The sequence below is a fragment of the Tasmannia lanceolata genome, unplaced genomic scaffold, assembly GCF_043159265.1.
Source record: "Tasmannia lanceolata isolate RefF3 unplaced genomic scaffold, GAP_Taslan_0.1 ptg000018l, whole genome shotgun sequence".
In the NCBI taxonomy this organism is placed as follows: domain Eukaryota; kingdom Viridiplantae; phylum Streptophyta; class Magnoliopsida; order Canellales; family Winteraceae; genus Tasmannia; species Tasmannia lanceolata.
Genome location: NW_027518695.1, coordinates 33,569,150 through 33,587,969, shown reverse-complemented (window position 1 = coordinate 33,587,969; position 18,820 = coordinate 33,569,150). Strand labels below are relative to the sequence as shown.

General features: G+C 35.0%; 1 protein-coding gene across 5 annotated transcripts in view; it reads left to right on the top strand.

The window, feature by feature from the left end:
- Positions 1–7,983, top strand: part of LOC143851345 (E3 ubiquitin ligase PQT3-like) — a 64,299-nt gene extending 56,316 nt beyond the window's left edge. The window contains exons 1-10 of one of the 5 annotated variants that reach the window (XM_077360739.1): positions 446–507; positions 1,958–2,036; positions 2,356–2,582; positions 4,315–5,537; positions 5,666–5,750; positions 5,851–5,981; positions 6,248–6,418; positions 6,510–6,848; positions 7,568–7,627; positions 7,746–7,983. In XM_077360739.1, the coding sequence (XP_077216854.1) occupies positions 5,689–5,750; positions 5,851–5,981; positions 6,248–6,418; positions 6,510–6,848; positions 7,568–7,587 (723 nt within the window). In that variant the 5' untranslated portion in view covers positions 446–507; positions 1,958–2,036; positions 2,356–2,582; positions 4,315–5,537; positions 5,666–5,688 and the 3' untranslated portion in view covers positions 7,588–7,627; positions 7,746–7,983. Of the gene's footprint in view, positions 1–445; positions 508–1,957; positions 2,037–2,355; positions 2,583–4,314; positions 5,538–5,665; positions 5,751–5,850; positions 5,982–6,247; positions 6,419–6,509; positions 6,849–7,567; positions 7,628–7,745 lie in introns of those variants that run through there. The other 4 variants (XM_077360734.1, XM_077360737.1, XM_077360738.1 and 1 more) reach the window with 4 other exon arrangements.
- The last annotated feature ends 10,837 nt before the right edge of the window (positions 7,984–18,820 follow it).

The following is an 18,820-nucleotide window of genomic DNA, read 5'->3' as shown; positions in this document are numbered from 1 at the left end:
ACAATTCTTTTTCCTTTATTTGGTAGGGTTTCGACCATCCCTCTGCATTTGGTTCCATCTCCACGCCCTCCCTGTTCTTAGCCACTGTCAAACGAAGAAGAAGGGGGCTGATTTGGGGTTAGGGTGCCTTCTAGCCTGAGATATCTACCATCGTTCCAACCATGTGAGTCCCTTTGATTTCTCTTTTCTTTTTGAAAAAGGGTTTCAAGTTATTGGTTATTAGTTCCAGATCTAGAAGCCTTTTTTTTCATGTTATATGTCTTAGATCATGCTAGGGTTTTTTTTTCCTCCTCTCTCTTTCTCTATAGATATGTGCCAAGGCTCTGTTTTTTGTTTTCACTTGTACCCATTTTCTGATTTTCGAGCTAGGGTTCCTTTGTATTTTAAGTTGTTTTTCATTTCATCTGTTAATAGATTTATGATTCTCTTTCCCTTTGGTAATTTCGGCAAGATTAGAGAAGGATAAGACAAAGGAGAAGAAAAGATGAAAAGGAATCTTAAGTAGAGGTAACTTTTGTTTTTTTTCCTTAATTTTCTAGTTTTGTCATGATATTTGTGATTTGGTTTGGTGTTTATTTTATTTTGTTATCTCTATGGATCTTCTCCTAATTGAGTCTCGAATTTGACAGATGTTTTCATTTTAAAGGATCGATTTCCTTTTCTTGTCCAAAGCAGTATTATAAGTTAAGACCTCAGAAGAAAAAGCATAGGCATTTGAGCAGACATTTTTTGTTACTGTTATTAAACAGGCGAGAGATGTAGATTTTGTCAGGTACAGAAAGATTTGTTGATCTTTATAGGTAGATGTGGTTTGGTGCAGGAAGAATAGAGCATGAGTGACAAGGACAGAATAGTTTACTTCTTTTGATGGATTGAAGTGATTTTCAATTTGATAAGTAAGAAGAGGGGGTTTCAGAGGAGTATTTAATATTTCTACTCCTGTCAAATAAAAGAGGTTTAATGATGAAAGGAAAACGACCAAGTTCTTTTTATGAACTCAGATGAGTTAATTAAAAAAAAAATCCAAAAACAGCCTTCATGATGAGTTCCTGACCAGAATGATTAGCTTGATTATAGTTGAGATTTTGTACATCGATATATTGCATCAACAGCTGACTGGGTATAACCTATGTTGCATAGGTTTTTCTAGATGGGCAACGTACTAACGTCGAATATTGACACTGTGGATTCAAGTGTGATTTTTTTGAAAATGTGGATTCTAGTGTAAATAAGAAGTTATCAAGTTGTGGATGGGTCATGAGTCGAGAGTTGAGAAGTTGTTGCTCACTTTCCCTACAGACACGAGATCTACGATGAGAAAGGTAGATACCTCAAGATTCTCAAGATTCTCAACAAGTGGTGCAACTAATCAATTTAGGTTTATCACCCTGAGCTTGGATTAGGTAACATCAATGTATGTTTCTTAGCTATTTATATGTAAAAAAGGTAACATTTCATAATTTCAGTCTCCTGCACTGTAATCTGCTATTCTGCATTCTCCATAACTTATCACAGAAATAAACATTATTATGCAATGGAGTTCAATTAAATTTGTCTATTAAAGGTTTCATTTTTTCTCTTCATGGATGGAAGGATTTATTGCTGGTAATAATGTTGATCTTGATCTAGCTGGGATTAAGAGGTCTATGGAAATAAAATAGTGAATGGAATAGAAAATTTGATATTCTTCTGATCTATAATTTGATCTATTGATGAAATACATCTTCAAATACATGCTCTTTACCTATTTATGTTAATCAGTTGTTCAGAAGTGTCCTACCATATATAGCTTGAACAATTTGTTACTTTGAAGTGGCCATTTTGAAACTTTAGATTAGATTTGACATGTTGCATCCACATGCACACTCTTATTTGCGCTTTGATTTAGGAATTACGAAAAGGTTGTCTACTGTAATGTTGTGGCGCCGTTCACTTACCAAATGTTACTTTTGTGCAGGCCAAATATTGTCTCCATTGTGAACTCTGCAATTAATCACACTGGATTTATTGATACAATTGACTCTTCACCTTCTGCAGTAAGTTATCTGCATCTATATTCCCTTACTCTCGTTGTTCTTTTTTGTTTGTCTTGGTATGCACGGACTCGCAGGCAAACTTAAGTCATGTATGTGTGTACTGATACAAGTATTCAGATCTGATATGGACACCAAGCATTGAACTGAACAAACGCCATGAAATATGAGGATCTTCAATAGGTTCTTAATGTGTAATGTATTATTTAGATTCCATTCAAAATGTTTTATTCACATTACAAAAAGATTTATGCTAGCTTGTATAGAACTCAAAATCTACGTAAATGTAAGGCCTAACATTGTGATCTTTTGCTTCCTTCAGGGACCACACTTTGAGTCGATCAATTACACACTATTGTTATTTAGAAAGTCATAAGCTTCTTTGGTTAGAAGATTGATAGTCTATGACCATGAGATCAAATCCCAAGTCATCGGTAGTGCAATTTCCTCTCATTGATGCTATCAATGTGTACAAGTCCCCACACTCATGGATAGGGAGTCCTATGATCAAGAATCATCACCACCACCTCACATATGACACGTGTATAAGTGAGATTTCCCGACTCCTCTTTCTGTTATAGTTTATGTACACAAAACATTGTGTTCTTTCTCTTCCTTCAGAGATCACTCTTCTAGTGAATCACACACTAGTGTTATTCAGAAAATTAGAAGCTTCTCTGTTCATGGGATTGATATAGTGTACGACCATGAGATCAAATCCCAAGTCATCGGTAGTGCAATTTCCTCTAATTGACCATGTCATTGTGTACAAGTACCCACCCTCATATTTGAATAGGGAGTCCTATCATCACCACCACCTCACACATGACAGCTGTATAAGTGAGATGTCCCGACACCCCCCCTGTTGTGATAGTTTGTTGATCTACACATATTCAGAGAATCTGTTTTTTTTAATCTACATCTATAACAATCTTTAACATCTGATTCTCTCATATTCCCAAGAGAAACAATCTATATCCAATGAGGGGACACTTGCAATCTAATTAATCGGGTGGAAGAGAGTCAATATTCTCATATCCATCGGAAGAGGTCAAGTGATCTCAAACCAATCAAAGGAGAAAAGAGACCCAACACCCAATATATTCGCAATGTATTCCATAATATTATTATGATTATATGATTAACAATGCATGTAGTCAGGTACATCACATCAATTACTATCCAGGGAAACGATACTAACAACTACTCAAGGCCTTGTACCAAGAGGTGACGAAACCAAAATGACTCATTTGAGTTTTGAGTCGTGGTAGTGAGTTATAACTTGTTCAATAACCCGCATCTCCACAAACTTTATAACCATTCAAATAAAAAGAGTTTTAACTTGTTGAGGACATTTTTTGAATGATAAACTTTTTGAGTACATATGACCATGTACTTTGAGGTGTGGAAACTCAGATGATTCATACTTGTTTTGATTCATGGTGGTGAATTTTGTTTTTTTTTAAATGTGTGGAAAAATGGGAGGTCTCTTAACAAGTCAAAATGTTGTGATTATTCTGATTGCTCTAAACCATTAAGGATGGGCAATAGTATACATGACTATACCAAATTATGCCCAACTCAAGAGTAGAGTCCCCAGCTGGGCCGATCGTGCTATGGATGAATTATGTTCAAAACTTAGTGCTCACAAATGTGGTAGTGTCAAAGGCAATGAAGTAACTTAAAAAGGCTAAATTATCCTGGAAAACTCATTTTTCAGTGAAAAAGTTTTCCAAGAAATTTTCCATGCATCTAAACGCCTAGCCAAGATTAGTTGTTTACTCCTTGAGCATTCACCTTTTGATCTAGGTGATCACATAGGCAACCTTTATTAGCTTAGGTTCAGGTGCCTAGGCAGGTCTCACGTAGGAAGTAGAACCTTGGATATGTCATGGCCTTTAAAAGACACAGTGCCATCCTTCATTAGCTTTAGTTAACCACGCAAGAGTTGCACACAGACTTATTTTCCTTTCAATGGGTCCCTTTTCATCTTGCCACTTTGTGAGAGTGTTAATTTTCAGAGTTGACCTCACATTTATTTTGAAATTTGGTACAACATCTCTCTCTTTGACGATGGGCTGTTTTCGTATCATATACAGTAGTAGTAGTGTAGTACAGTACAGATTGATCTAACTATCGACTACAAAATCCATTTATGATATTTTGTATTTGTACTTTTAAATTTTTTGAATTTGGATTCGTAGTGTAGTACATATTGATCTAATTATCAACTATGAAAATCCATTTATGATATTTTGTATTTGTGCTTCTAAATTTTCAGAATGTGGATATGGATAATTTTGATGACTTTGGCGTTGATTTATATCCTGTTCTTGAGGCATCCTTATCGGACTCGGATCCTGATGCTGGCATGATGAATTGTATTAGGGATAAAAAAGCACCTAACATTGTTCCAAGGTTTGACTTTCTTAATAGTTTCAGATCTCTGTGTGTACCTCTTTCCTTCAACTTTTGTCCTTGTGCTACAGTTCTCAGTTCTCACTAATATGTCAAGTCTATAAATGGGATTTATTAGCGACTTTTGCAGAAAAGCATTTCGCGGCTGTCTGTTGCATGAGAGAGCAGCCACTCAAATGAATTAAATGAATAAGACAAAACCTGCTGAAAAGTGAGCCTATGTGGCTGCTCTATCATGCAACAGCCCGCTGTGAAATGCCTTCATTCAACAGCCACACACACACACACACACACACACTTACTTCATGCATGAGTTATTACAATTTCATCCTCTATCATAGAACGCTTTTTCAGTTCATATTAAGCCTTTATTAGTATTGTAAGAAGTCATGTTTGCTTTCTGAGAGTTAGTCTTTCAATCATCATTTCTATTTGCTCCTCGATGAATAGTTAAGACTTAAGAGAAGTAGTTATATGCATGGTTTTAAATTTCAGCCGAAACGAAACGAAATTACCGAAATATTTCGTTTAAATAACAGAATGCTGAAATTACATGAATGATCATTGTTCTTTTGTTAAAAAAATAATGAAACATTCAAATTGTATGAATCAAATTGTTACTGAAGTATCATATAACGCATTTCCATGTTTTGCCTAGTCAGCCATTTTGGGCGAAGGCTCAGTCTCAATTGGATATCGTGTTGAGCTATCTAAGTTCCTCAACTGAATCCTCTTCTAGTGTGCGCCTTTGAACTGTGCTGCGAATTTGTAAGTATTTTGTGAATCGCTCATACATATTTTGTGAATATATGGTATGGGTACAGGCATGCATCACTTTCATCTTCTGTGTATAAATTTTGCTCTCAATGTTACCATTCTTAAATATCCAGCTAGTACAGTGTAACTAGTATGATTGATTTCCAGAGTTTAAGCAGATTCTAAACTTGCTACTTGCCCCTTCTTTTCTATCACAATGTATCTGTAAAACGAGTATAATTGGTGTACGTTGACTCTGATTCTCCGAGCCTTCTATTTCAAGATATCAAAAGTTCGTACCAAGTGATCTCAGTGAGGCTAGTTCAAGAGGTAAATGCTTTGGCTCTTTTCTTTTGTATTAATCTCTAGAAATTTATCTAAGCTTCTCACGCTCCACTATGATTAAAATATCAGGAAGCCTCTAGACTTCTCACACTCCACTATGATTGAAATATCAGGAATCCTCAAGAAGCACTCTGATATGGATCGTGGTATTGAAGGGGATAGATTGCCAAAGAAATCCGAAGAACAAATGAACTTGGAGTAAATTTCTTTGTGCTCATTTCCCTTCATGCTTTTACTTTCTACCTATATCTATGGCTCCCCATGTTTGTTAATTCTATGTTACAATGGAATTTTATAGAGAGGTAGATACCAGTACTCCAACATTGACAAACACAGAATTGCCTGCGGAGCTGAGGTGCTCTCTTTGCAACACAATCTTCAAAGAGGCTGTGATGATACCATGCTGCCAGCATAGCTTTTGCGACAAGTGTAAGCTCATTCACGAATATTCTCAAAGTTCCAAATATGATGAATTGTCCCTATCAACTTGCCCGTAGCTTTATTCATTGGCTTGTAAGACCTGTTAAGAATCCCAGATAAATCACAATAAGATAAAAATTACATCATCTCCCCAAGGGCTGTTTTTTGTCATTGGGAAGTGTTGGTAACTTTCTAGTTTCTACAAACATAAGCGGACTTCATTTTACGTACCTGCATTTATTAATTTTTACCTTAAACGTGCCATTTGGCTGCAGGTATACGTTTGGTATTGGTTAAGAAGGAAAGGTGTCCAAAGTGTTCTTCTACCAAATGTAGATTAGATGATTTGCTTCCAAACGTATCCCTCAGGCAGACAATTGAACATTTTCTCGAGTCTCAAGTAATAATCAGTGGTTCAGACAATATTCTTCCCAAATATGCTCCAGGTGAGATAGATCAATAATTCTTGAAGTAAAACATACCAACCAAAGATCTAAGAATGGCCCGTGTCCATTATTTTAACATTTGAAAATTCAGATGGTGAGTCAGGGGTCCAAGTGAAAGAGGTATCATGCGCCATATCTATCCTCCAACGAGAGCCGCTATTACCCAATTCACCATCTGCAACAGGGAAAGAATCAAATCAAGTTATGGCAGAATCTGCATGTGAATCACGGACCAAAAACAATGGAGCAGCTCTTGGAACTGGTTCACGTATCATTCGTCTAAATGTGGACAAATCTGTGAAATCAGCTTCTTCGCCGCACAATATAAAACAGATAAAAAATGGTGATGAAGCCTTAGAATCTATGACTGATTTTCGAGGAGATAGCCAGCCCTTCAAACTTTCTCATGCTCAACTCCAAAAGGATGAGGGTAGGATCGATTGACTAATTTGGATCTATATCCATTTGTTTTTTGTTTTTTTTTGTTTTTTTGAAATTTTTTCCATTTGTTATTTGTTACTTGCATTTATGTGATTAGTTGATGCATGTTGCTAATTTTGGCACCATTTTCATATGCCCTAAGTTGCTAGCATTTTATTTTATGGTTTCTTAAATTTGGTTGACTGCCTCATGAATTCAATACGTTTCGGTAGATTATTATAGAATTTATTGAAACTTTGGCAGTAATAATTTGGATAAAAAAAAAATAGAAATGAACATGTTGTTGAAGTATCATCAACTAGCATAGTGTTCCATTAATATTTACTACTGCATGTTAATTCTAAAATGCTCGATGAAGCATGCCAGGTGTCTGATTATATGTATTCGACCACCTCGGTCTTATTTATAAGTAATAAATATTTTCACCATTCCAAAAAATAAAAAGTTGCCTATCATGTAACTGTAATTTTCTGAGCACCTTTGATCTCATCAGAATTTAAGTTGTCCTGGTAGCTTAACTATGGCTCTCAAAATAGTCCTGGAAGTTTTGTTGGTTAAGCAAAAGACATGTTGCTGTATCTGTATAATTCATTTTGTTCTACTATATTTGGTAGTTCTTTCCAGCTTCTCTAACATATTGATAAGTGGCTCCTTGCCTTATAGTTTTCATTCACACCTCAACTATCTAATGTCACTTATCTAATCCAGCAAGCAATCTAATCCAGTAAGCAAAAACAAGAAAGAAGGGCCTGTGGGTTAATACTTCAGGTAAAGTCTTAACATGCCAAATTTTGTATTGTTTAGTATGTAAAATAACCGAGTTTCTCATTCTTTAGATATAACATTTGCTCATCTAATTTGAAAATTGCTGTTATGGATTTTCTAGATGGAAGTGGGAGCTTTATGCACAGGAGCAGAAGCAGTTTATTGGATATAGAGTTTACTCAGCAAAAAGGTAGCCCGTTTGGGTTGCTAGAGCAGTTTCTTGCCTTTCTTTTTTTTGCTGCAGCTTTGGCTTTTTGTTTTAGTCTCTTAGTCTTTGGGCCTCCACCCTCCTATGGGAGTTGTTTATTTATCTTATTGTTATGCTCTTAAGATTTAAAAAATGCAATGGGGTTTTATTACTTCTGAATCTGTAAAATGATCTTACACACGTTCAGCGTTTCTGGAATATGTACAGCAGGTTCTGAATATGTACAGCAGGTTCTGTATGTGTCACAGATATTCAGCGTGTATTTTTTTTTAAAAAAAATTCACACATTTACCAGCGGTTATAACCGCTGGTATATATCTCCTATACATGCGTGAGAACATCACCTATACCCGCGGTTATGACCGCTGGTATATATCTCAATATATACCAGCGGTTATAACCGCTGGTACTTATTACTGATATATACCAGCGGTTAAAACCGCTGGTATATATCTGTGGTTCCCTAACGACATTGAGATTTACCAGTGGTCCTAACCGCTGCTAATTATGACACTACAACAGCGGTGTTAATAGCCACGGTCATAACCGCGGGTATATATCGATATATACCAGCGGGTATAACCGCTAGTAAATTTGACAGATACACTAGCGGTTGTAATAGCTACGGTTACAACCGCGGGTATATATCGATATATATACCCGCGGTTATAACCGCTGCTAAAGTTGACAAATACACTAGCGGTGTTAATAGCTACGGTTTTAACTGCTGGTAAATGATGCACCGACAGGACATACACCAGCGGAAAGGAAACCGCTGGTAAAGTGTATACCAGCGGTGTTACCTAATATTAGCAGCGGTTATGACCGCCGGTAAATATAGTTTTTGTTGTAGTGAAGATAATTCTAAAAGCTCTTTAATGCGGGTGCTTAAGAGGGAAGAAGAAGAAAATTACAACTCAAGAACACAACAAGGAAAGAAGAAGAAAATGGGAGCAAAGCTCAACCCAATTGATATTCCATCAATTACATAAGTTTATCAACATCCAAAATCCCCTCTAAAGATGATTTCTAACTCTTTAAATAAAAGAAAACCAAAGCAAATTCGTTCAAGATCCTCCACTAGCTAGCTTAGGGACTAACATAACATTAATTGCATTGGAACTCACTAACTTTGACTGTTTTGGGAACCCACAGACACATTCCACAAAAACTACCATAACTTTCTGCGCTCTTGTCCAATTTTCAATCACAAATACTTGTTGGAAAGATCTCAAAGAGACCTACAATTTTCAGTTTACCACTTTTCATAATTCTTCCATTTAGAAGCTCAAAAATCAGGTTCAAAATGGGCTAGCAACATTAATGAGGGACGGCACCTTGGAACTCCACCAAAACCACCTAGGCATGACATGGCTGCCATGTTGGCACTGCATCATTATCTCCGAGTGAGAAAGAACTCGTTCACGAGTTCTCATCAAGCTCTCCATGATAAGTTGTCAAGTCTTTAACATTGAAGTTGGGTGAGTATTGATATTTGGAGGGAGCTCAACCTTGAATGCATTATCCCCAATTTTCTTAAGCACTTGAAAAGGGGCATCCACACGATCTTGAAATTTGCTAAACTTCTTTGGTTCAAGAAAACTCGCCCTCGAACCTTGAAGTATCGAAGAATGATCATCAATTGAAACTTTTCAAGATCAAACTCCGCTTTATAATCTCCATGAAGAAGTGATAATCTGTCTAGATTTTGAACATGTTTGAATATATAAATATCAACTGTGAGCTTCAATGTAGGATCGAATAAAAATGGATCAATGTAATTGGATGAAAAATTTGATGTAATATTTTTCCATTCACCCATCACTTCAATATCCATCGATTCACCTAATATGTAATCGGATCCAATTTTTTTGGTGATGAATTCATTGAATTGCCGTTGAAGTTTCTCGTACTCCTCGTTAGTTTCAACAAGTAGAGCATTGAATTTACCATTATCATTGGTCTCTTGATCAAATTCGTTCTTGGAAATAAAAAAGTTACTCTCATACCCTTTCTTGAACCATGCAATCCGATACGGCTTTGGATGTTGTTCGGTTTTGAGCTTGTGCTTGTTCACCATTTTATGAGATACGATGTTCTCACAACTCCCACCATCGATCATAATGGAGTAAACCTTGTCATGAGATTCGCATCGAGTCTTGAAAATATCGGAACGAAGCCAATCCTCATCGGATTCAACCTTTGATGTAGCAGTGCTCTTTGGATCACCAAACTTTCTCCTTCTTCGGATTCGATTTCTTCATTTTGTATGCCGTCTTCCTCATCATATGTGGGTTGATTTGAATAGTCAATAAGATCCTCATCATATATGGGCTGATTTGAATCATCAACAAAATTATCATAATTTTCTTCATCACCGAAGGCAACTACTTGCCTCTTTGGACAATCTTTGAAACGATGGCCAACTTGACCACACTTGAAACAAGCATTTGAATTGTTTGGACGATTGAGCTGATTTCCAACTTGATGTGTAAGGGCTAATTTTGTAGAATTTTTGTTGAAATATTCGGACCTTGACTTTGTACCTCCACCATGTGAAGATTCACCTTTAGAAGAAGGATAGAGACTACGAGCATCCACATACTTTTTAGCACCACGACAAGAAAGCTTAGCCTCCACCTTCAAGGCTAGTTGATAAGCATCATTGACTCTCAATGATCGGTGCATTTCCACCTCATCACGAATGGAAAACTTCAAACCATCAACATACCTTGCTACAAGTTGATCTTCACCCTCTTGAATATCATTACGAGCCATGAGTTTGTAGAATTCTTCGATGTAGTCCAACACACTCTTTGATTCTTGGCATAGGTTGTTGAATTGAGAAAAGATAATTTGGGAAAAATCCAACGGAAGAAATTTCTCCTTAAGCCTTGACTTCATTTTCTCCCAATAAGAGATCTTACGCTTTCCTTTGCGGATTCTCATCTCTTGAACCTTATCCCACCATGTTGAAGCGTAGCCACGAAGCCTTGTAGCCACAAGCTTCACACGTTGGGTGTCTCATTGTAATCAAAGAACTTCTCAATGGCACTAAGCCATTCAAGAAACTCTTCGGGTTGTAGACGACCATGGAACTCCGGCAAGTCAATCTTGACGGTGTCGAAATCATGATAGAACCTTCCCAACCTAGCCTCTTCACGAGTATCGGCGAAGGGATTCACATCGGATTCATCACTAGAACCTCCACGGCTTGATCTACCATGCTCACTACGAGCCTCTTGGCGTTCAAGTCGCATGGTAAGTTGCTCAACTTGTCTTCGAAGTGCTTGAAGTTCATCATCTCTTTCATCTCTCAAATCTTCCTTCATTTAGTTACCACGCCTTCCTCTACCTCTTCGTGCCGCCATGAAAATCAAATTGAAGCTAGCCCAAGAGAGTAACGTTGGTTTTGATACCAGATAATGCGGGTGCTTAAGAGATAAGAAGAAGAAAATTACAACTCAAGAACACAACAAGAAAAGAAGAAGAAAATGGGAGCAAAGCTCAACCCAATTGATATTCCATCAATTACATAAGTTTATCAACATCCAAAATCCCCTCTAAAGATGATTTCTAACTCTTTAAATAAAAGAAAACCAAAGCAAATTCGTTCAAGATCCTCCACTAGCTAGCTTAGGCGCTAACATAACAATAATTGCATTGGAACTCACTAACTTTGATTGTTTTGGGAACCCACAGACACATTCCACAAAAACTGCCATAACTTTCTGTCCTCTTATCCAATTTTCAAGCACAAATACCTGTTGGAAAGATCTCAAAGAGACCTACAACTTTGTAGTTTACCACTTTCCATAATTCTTCTATTTAGAAGCTCAAACATCAGGTTCAAAATGGGCCAGCAACATTAATGAGGGACTACACCTTGGAACTCCACCAAAACCACCTAGGCATGACATGGCTACCATGTTGGCACTGCATCACTCCTTGACAACATCTCCACGGTTTACAATGTCTAAAAGATTGATGTTTTTAAAAGTCTCTAAAATACAAAACTTTTTTTTTTCAATCTCCATTCTTCATCAACTAAATCTAAGATTCAATACCCTCTTATTCTCAAGTCAAAACATAGCTAAAAGCTCATTGACATCATCTCTAGGGTTTGTTATGTCTAAAAGATGGATGTTTTATAAAGTTTCTAAAATAAGAAACTTTCTATTTTTTCAATCTCCATCATTCATCAACTAAATCAAAGAATTAATTTCATCTCATCCTCATCCCTAAACTTGGTTAAAAGCTCCTACACACCATCTCTAGGGTTTCCTACGTCTAAAAGATGGATGTCTTATAAAGTTTATAAATTAAGAAACTTTTTATTTTTTCAATCTCTATTATGCGTAAAATAAATCTAAGATTCAATATCATCTCATCCTCATCTCAAAACTTGGGTAGAAGCTCCTTGACAGCATGTCTAGGATTTTCTATGTCAAAAAGATGTAAGTTTTATAATGTTTCTAAAATCAGAAACTTTCTGTTTTTTCAATTCTCATCCTCATCCTAAAACTTGGCTAAAAGCTTTTTAACACCATCTATAGGGTTTCCTATGTCTAAAAGATAGATGTTTTATAAAGTTTCTAAAATCAGAAACTTTCTGTTTTTTCATTCTTCATCAACTAAATTTAAGATTCATTACCTTCGCATCCTCATCTCAAAACTTGGCTAAAAGCTCTTTCAAACAATCTCCAGGGTTTCATATGTCTAAAAGATAGATATTTTATAAAGTTTCTAAAATAATAAACATTTTATTTTGTCCCCATCCTTCATCAACTAAATCTAAGATTCACTACCATCGCTAACACATCCCAAAACATGGTTCGGAGCTCCTTGACACTATTTCTAGGGTTTACTAAGTGTAAAAGATTGATGTTTTACAAAGTTCCTAAAATATGAAACTTTCTATTTTTTCAATCTCCATCATTCAACAAATAAATCTAAGATTCAATACCGTCTCATTCTTATTCAAAAACTTGGCTAAAAGCTCCTTCACACCATCCCATTCTCATCTCAAAACTTGGCTAAAAGCTCTTTGTCATAATCTCTTGGGTTTCCTTTGGCTAAAATATGGATGTTTTATAAAGTTTCTAAAATAAGACACATTTTATTATTTTAATCTACATCCTTCATCAACTCAATCTAAGATTCAGTACCATCTAACCCTCTTCTCAAAACTTGTCTGAAAATTCCTTGACACGATCTAGAGGGTTTCTTATATCTAGAAGATGGATCTTTTATTAAACTTCTAAAATAATAATTTTTTTATTTTTTCGCTATCGTTCATTAACTAAATTTAAGATTCAATACCATCGCTAACTCATCTCAAATCTTGTCACAAAGCTCCTTGACACCATCTCTATGGTTTTCTATGTCTAAAAGATGAATGTTTTGTAAAGTTTCTAAAATAAGAAACTTTCTATTTCTTCAATCTCCATCTTTAATCAACTAAATCTAAGATTCAATTTCATCTCATCCCCATCCCAAAACTTGGCTAAAAGCTCCTTGGCACTATCTCTAGGGTTTCCTATGTCTAAGAGATAGATGTCGTATAAAGTATCTAAATTTCAATCTCCCTCATGCGTCAACTAAATCTAAGATTGTAAGCCAAATGGTTTTTACTTTGGCATTCCCATCTTGTTTTGATGATTCCAATACACAAGTGATCATTTATCACTAATGTGTTTGTTTGTCTAAGTTGTAGATCTTGATAAAGTAAGATCAAGGATGCTTGGATTGAAGGCCAAGAAGCCCACATTGGACCACTAATTGGAAGGCCAAAGTCATCAAGCAAGAAGTCATGAAGACATGAAGAAATTAATATTGAAGACCATTTTTTAATGTAATTGATCCAAACCTAGATTAGGTTTTTAGAGGCATAATTAAAGTAATCTCACACACCCTAAATAAACAAGTGATTGTACTTGTGGAGTTCCAACACCTTGGAACCCTCATAGCAATCCCATCTTGGTTGAGAACTGGAAGCCCAAAAACAGAATTGAAAATCTGCTCTGCATAGGCTTCTCGGAACTCCGAGAGGTTTTCTCGGAACTCCGAGAATTATTCTCGGAACTCCGAGAAATGGTCCAGTAGACTTTTTCCAATTTCTGTGTGGCTTCTCGGAACTCCGAGATTTTTTCTCGGAACTCCGAGAATTATTCTCGGAACTCCGAGAACACTCCAACGGTCTGAAAAAGAGCCGTTTGGAATTTTGCTGGAATTACCATAATGCCACTGAACGGTCATATTTTGTTTTTCCTATAAATATGGGTGTTCTAAACATACAAACAATCCATCATAACACTCTTAAACTTCATTTGAATACCCAAGAGTGAATCAAGCTTCAATTGTGCCTCTCATCACCAACTCTAGGATTTGGATCATAGGCTCTCAATTGTACATCTTTTGTAACCCTTGTGAAGGGATTTTTTAGTTCTTTCTTTCATCTTTCAAGATTTGTATTCGGGCGAGTATTCGGAGAAGCGGAGCCCTTTTTCTCCGTGGTGAGGATTGCCACCAAGGTTAAAGCAATTGTAATTGGCACCGATCTTCGCCAAGGTTAAGAAGATCAAATAGTGAAGCCATCAACGGGTTTGGTTGGTGGAGTGGAGTAGGCCTCGGGTTTGAGGACCGAACCACTTTAAATCTCGGGTGCACTCTTTCTATCTCTTTGCTCTTTCATTTGCATTGCACCATTAGATTTAACTTGTATGCTAAATATTGTTTTTGATCTCTTAATCGGTTTAAGTTTTTCAAATTGGTAAATTCTATTTTTCTTAAACAACCGTATTCTCCCTCCTCATAGTTGCCATTTCTATTATAACTTGGGACCCCCTATATCGGATTTTCAAAGATTCAATATCATCTCATCCTAATATCAAAACATGGCTAAAAGCTCCTTGTCAGCATTTCTAGGGTTTTCTATGTCTAAAAGATTAATATTTTGTAAGGTTTCTAAAATAAGAAACTTTCTATTTCTTCATTCTCCATCCTTTATCAACAAAATCTAAGATTAAAGTTCATCTCATTCTCATCAAAAAGCTCCTTCACACTATCTCTAAGGTTTCCTATGTCTAAAAAATGGATGCCTTATAAAGTTTTTAAATTAAGAAACTTTCTATTTTTTCAATCTCCATCATGCGTCAACTAAATCTAAGATTCAACATTATCTTACCCTCATCTCAAAACTTGGCTGAAAGCTCATTGACAGCATCTGTAGGGTTTTCTATGTCTAATATATGTATGTTTCATAAAGTTTCTAAAATCAGAAACTTTCTGTTTTTTCAATTCTTATCGTTAACCTAAAACTTGGCTAAAAGCTCCTTGACACCATCTATAGGGTTTCCTATGCGCAAAAGATGAATGTTTTGCAAAGTTTCTAAAATCAGAAACTTTCTACTTTTTCATTCTCCATCCTTCATCAACTAAATTTAAGATTCATTAGCATCGCATCCTCATCTCAAAACTTGGCTAAAAGCTTCTTGACACAATCTCTAGTCTTTCATATGTCTAAAAGATAGATATTTTATAAAGTTCCTAAAATAAGAAACTTTTTATTTTCTACCCATCCGTCATCAATTATATCTAAGATTCAATACTATCACTAAGTTATTACAAAACTTAGCTCAGAGCTCCTTCACACCATTTCTAGGGATTACTAAGTGTAAAAGATTGACGTTTTATAAAGTTTCAAAAATAAGAAATTTTCTATTTTTTCAATCTCCATCATTCAACAAGTAAATCTAAGATTCAATATCGTCTCATTCTTATCCCAAAACTTGGCTAAAAGCTCCTTAACACCATCTCTATGGTTTACAAAGTCTAAAAAATTAATGTTTTATAAAGTTTCTAAAATAAGAAACTTTCTATTTTTTTCATTCTCCATCCTTCATCAACTAAATCTAAGTTTCAATACCATCTAATCCTCATCTCAAAACTTGGCTAAAAGCTCTTTGACACCTTCTCTAGGGTTTACAATGTGTACAAGAAGGATGTCTTTTAAAGTTTCAAAAATAAGAAACTTTCTATTTTTTCAATCTCCATCCTTAATTAAATAAATCTAAGATTCAATATCCTCTCATTCTCATCCCAAAACTTGCCTAAAGCTTGTTGCCATAATCTCTAGGGTTTCCTAATTCTAAAACTTGGATGTTTTATAAAGTTTCTAAAATAAGAAACTTTCTATCTTATCAATCTTCACCCTTCATCAACTAAATCTTAGAATCAATATCATCTCATCGTCATCCAAAAACTTAGTTAAAAGCACACTGACACCATCTCTAGGGTCTCCTATGTCTAAAAGATGGATGTTTTATAAAATTTCTAAAATTAGAAACTTTCTGTTTTTTCAATCTCAATCTTTCATCAACTAATTCTAAGATTCAATACCATCTCATCCTAATCTCAAAACTTTGCTAAAAGCTACTTCACACCATCTATAGGGTTTCCTATGTCTAAAAATTAGATATTTTATAAAGTTTCTAAAATAAGAAGTTTTCTTTTTTTTCAATCTCCATCTTTCATCAACTAAATTTAAGATTTAAAACCATCTCATCATCATTCCAAAACTAGGCTAAAAGCTCTTTAACACCATCTCTAGGGTCTCTTATGTCGATTGATAGATATTTTTTAAAGTTTCTAAAATTACAAACTTCCTATTTTTTCATTCTTCATCCTCCATCAACTAAATCTAAGATTCAATACCATCTCATCCTGTTCTCAAAACTTGGCAAAAAGCTCATTCACACCATCTCTAGGATTTTTTACATCTAAAAGATGGATGTATTTATAAATTTTCTAAAATTTGAAACTTTATATTTTTTAAATGTCCATCCTTCATCAACTCAATCTAAGATTCAATACCATCTAATCCACATCTCAAAACTTAGCTAACAGCTCCATGACACCATCTAGAGGATTTCATGTCTAAAAGATGGATGTTTTATAAAGTTTCAAAGATTAGAAACTTTCTGTTTTTCAATCTCCATCCTTCAGTAACTAAATCTAAGATTCAATATCATCTCATCCTCGTATCAAAACTTGGCTAAAAGCTCCTTCATACCATCTCCTAGGGTTTCATATGTCTAAAAGATAAATTTTTTATAAAGTTTCTAAAATAAGTAACTTTTATTTTTTCCCCATCCTTCATCAACTAAATTTAAGATTCAATACCATCGCTAACTCATCCCAAAACTTGGCTCAAAGTTCCTTGACACCATCTCTAGGGTTTCCTATGTTTAAAAGGTGGATGTTTTATAAAGTTACTAAAATAAGAAACCTTCTATTTTTTTAATCTCCATCTTTTATCAACTAAATCTAAGATTCATTGCCCCCTCATTCTCATCTCAGAACGTGGCTAAAAGCTCGTTGACATCATCTGCAGAGTTTCAATACTATAAAAGATCAATCTAAAAGCTCCTTGACAACATCTCTAGGGTTTAGTAAGTTTAAAAGATTGATGTTTTATAAAGTTTCTACAATACGAAATTTTCTATTTTTTCAATCTTCATTCTTGATCAACTAAATCTAAGATTCAATACCCTCTCATTCTCAACTAAAAACTTAGTTAAAAGCTCCTTGACTTCATCTCTATGGTTTCCTATGTCTAAAAGATGGATGTTTTGTAGAGTTTCAAAAATAAGAAACTTTCTATTTTTTCAATCTCCGTCATTAATCAACTAAATCTAAGATTCAATTTCATCTCATCCTCATCCCAAAACTTGGCTAAAAGCTCCTTGACACCATCTCTAGGGTTTCGTATGTCTAAAAGATGGATGTCTTCTAAAGTTTCTAAATTAAGAAACTTTCTATTTTTTCAATCTCCATCCTCCGTTAACTAAATCTAAAAATCAATATCATCTCATTCTCATCTCAAAACATGGTTAAAAGCTCCTTGACACCATTTCTAAGGTTTCCTATGTTTAAAAGATGAATATTTTGTAAAGTTTTTAAAATAAGAAACTTTCTATTTCTTCAATCTTAATCTTTCATCAACTAAATCTAAAATTAAATTTCATCTTATCCTCATCCCAAAACTTGGCTAAACGCTCCTTGACACTATCTCCAGGGTTTCTTATGTCCAAACAATGGATATCTTATAAACTTTCAAAATTAAGAAACTTTCTATTTTTTCAATCTCCATCATGCGTCAACTAAATCTAAGATTCAACATCATCTCAAAACTTGGCTAAAAGCTCCTTGACAGCATCTCTAGGGTTTTCTATTTCTAAAAGATGTATGTTTTATAATCTTTCTAAAATCAGAAACTTTCTGTTTTTTCAATTCTCATCCTCATCCTAAAACTTGGCTAAAGCTTCTTAACACCATCTATAGGGTTTCCTATGTATAAAAAGTGATGTTTTTTAAAGTTTCTAAAATCAGAAACTTTTTATTTTTTCATTCTCTATCTTCATCAACTAAAATTAAGATTCATTACAACTGCATCCTCATCTCAAAACTTGGCTAAAAGCACCTTGACACAATCTCTAGGGTTTCATATGTCTAAAAGATAGATGTTTTATAAAGTTTCTAAAATAAGAAACTTTTTATTTTTTTCCCAACCTTCATCAACTAAATCTAAGACTCAATACCGTCGCTAACTCATCCCAAAACTTGGCTCAACGCTCCTTAACACCATTTCTAGGGTTTACTAAGTGTAAAAGATTGATGTTTTACAAAGTTTCTAAAATAAGAAACTTTCTATTTTTTCAATCTCCGTCATTCAACAAACAAATCTAAGATTCAATACCGTCTCATTCTTATCCTAAAACTTGGCTAAAAGTTCCTTGACACCATCTCATTCTCATCCCAAAACTTGGCTAAAAGCACTTTGTCACCATCTCTTGAGTTTCTTATGTCTAAAAGATGGATGTTTTATAAAGTTTCTAAAATAAGAAACTTTCTAAATTTTCAATCTCCATCCTTCATCAAGTCAATCTAAGATTCAGTACCATGTAATCCTCATCTCAAAACTTGTC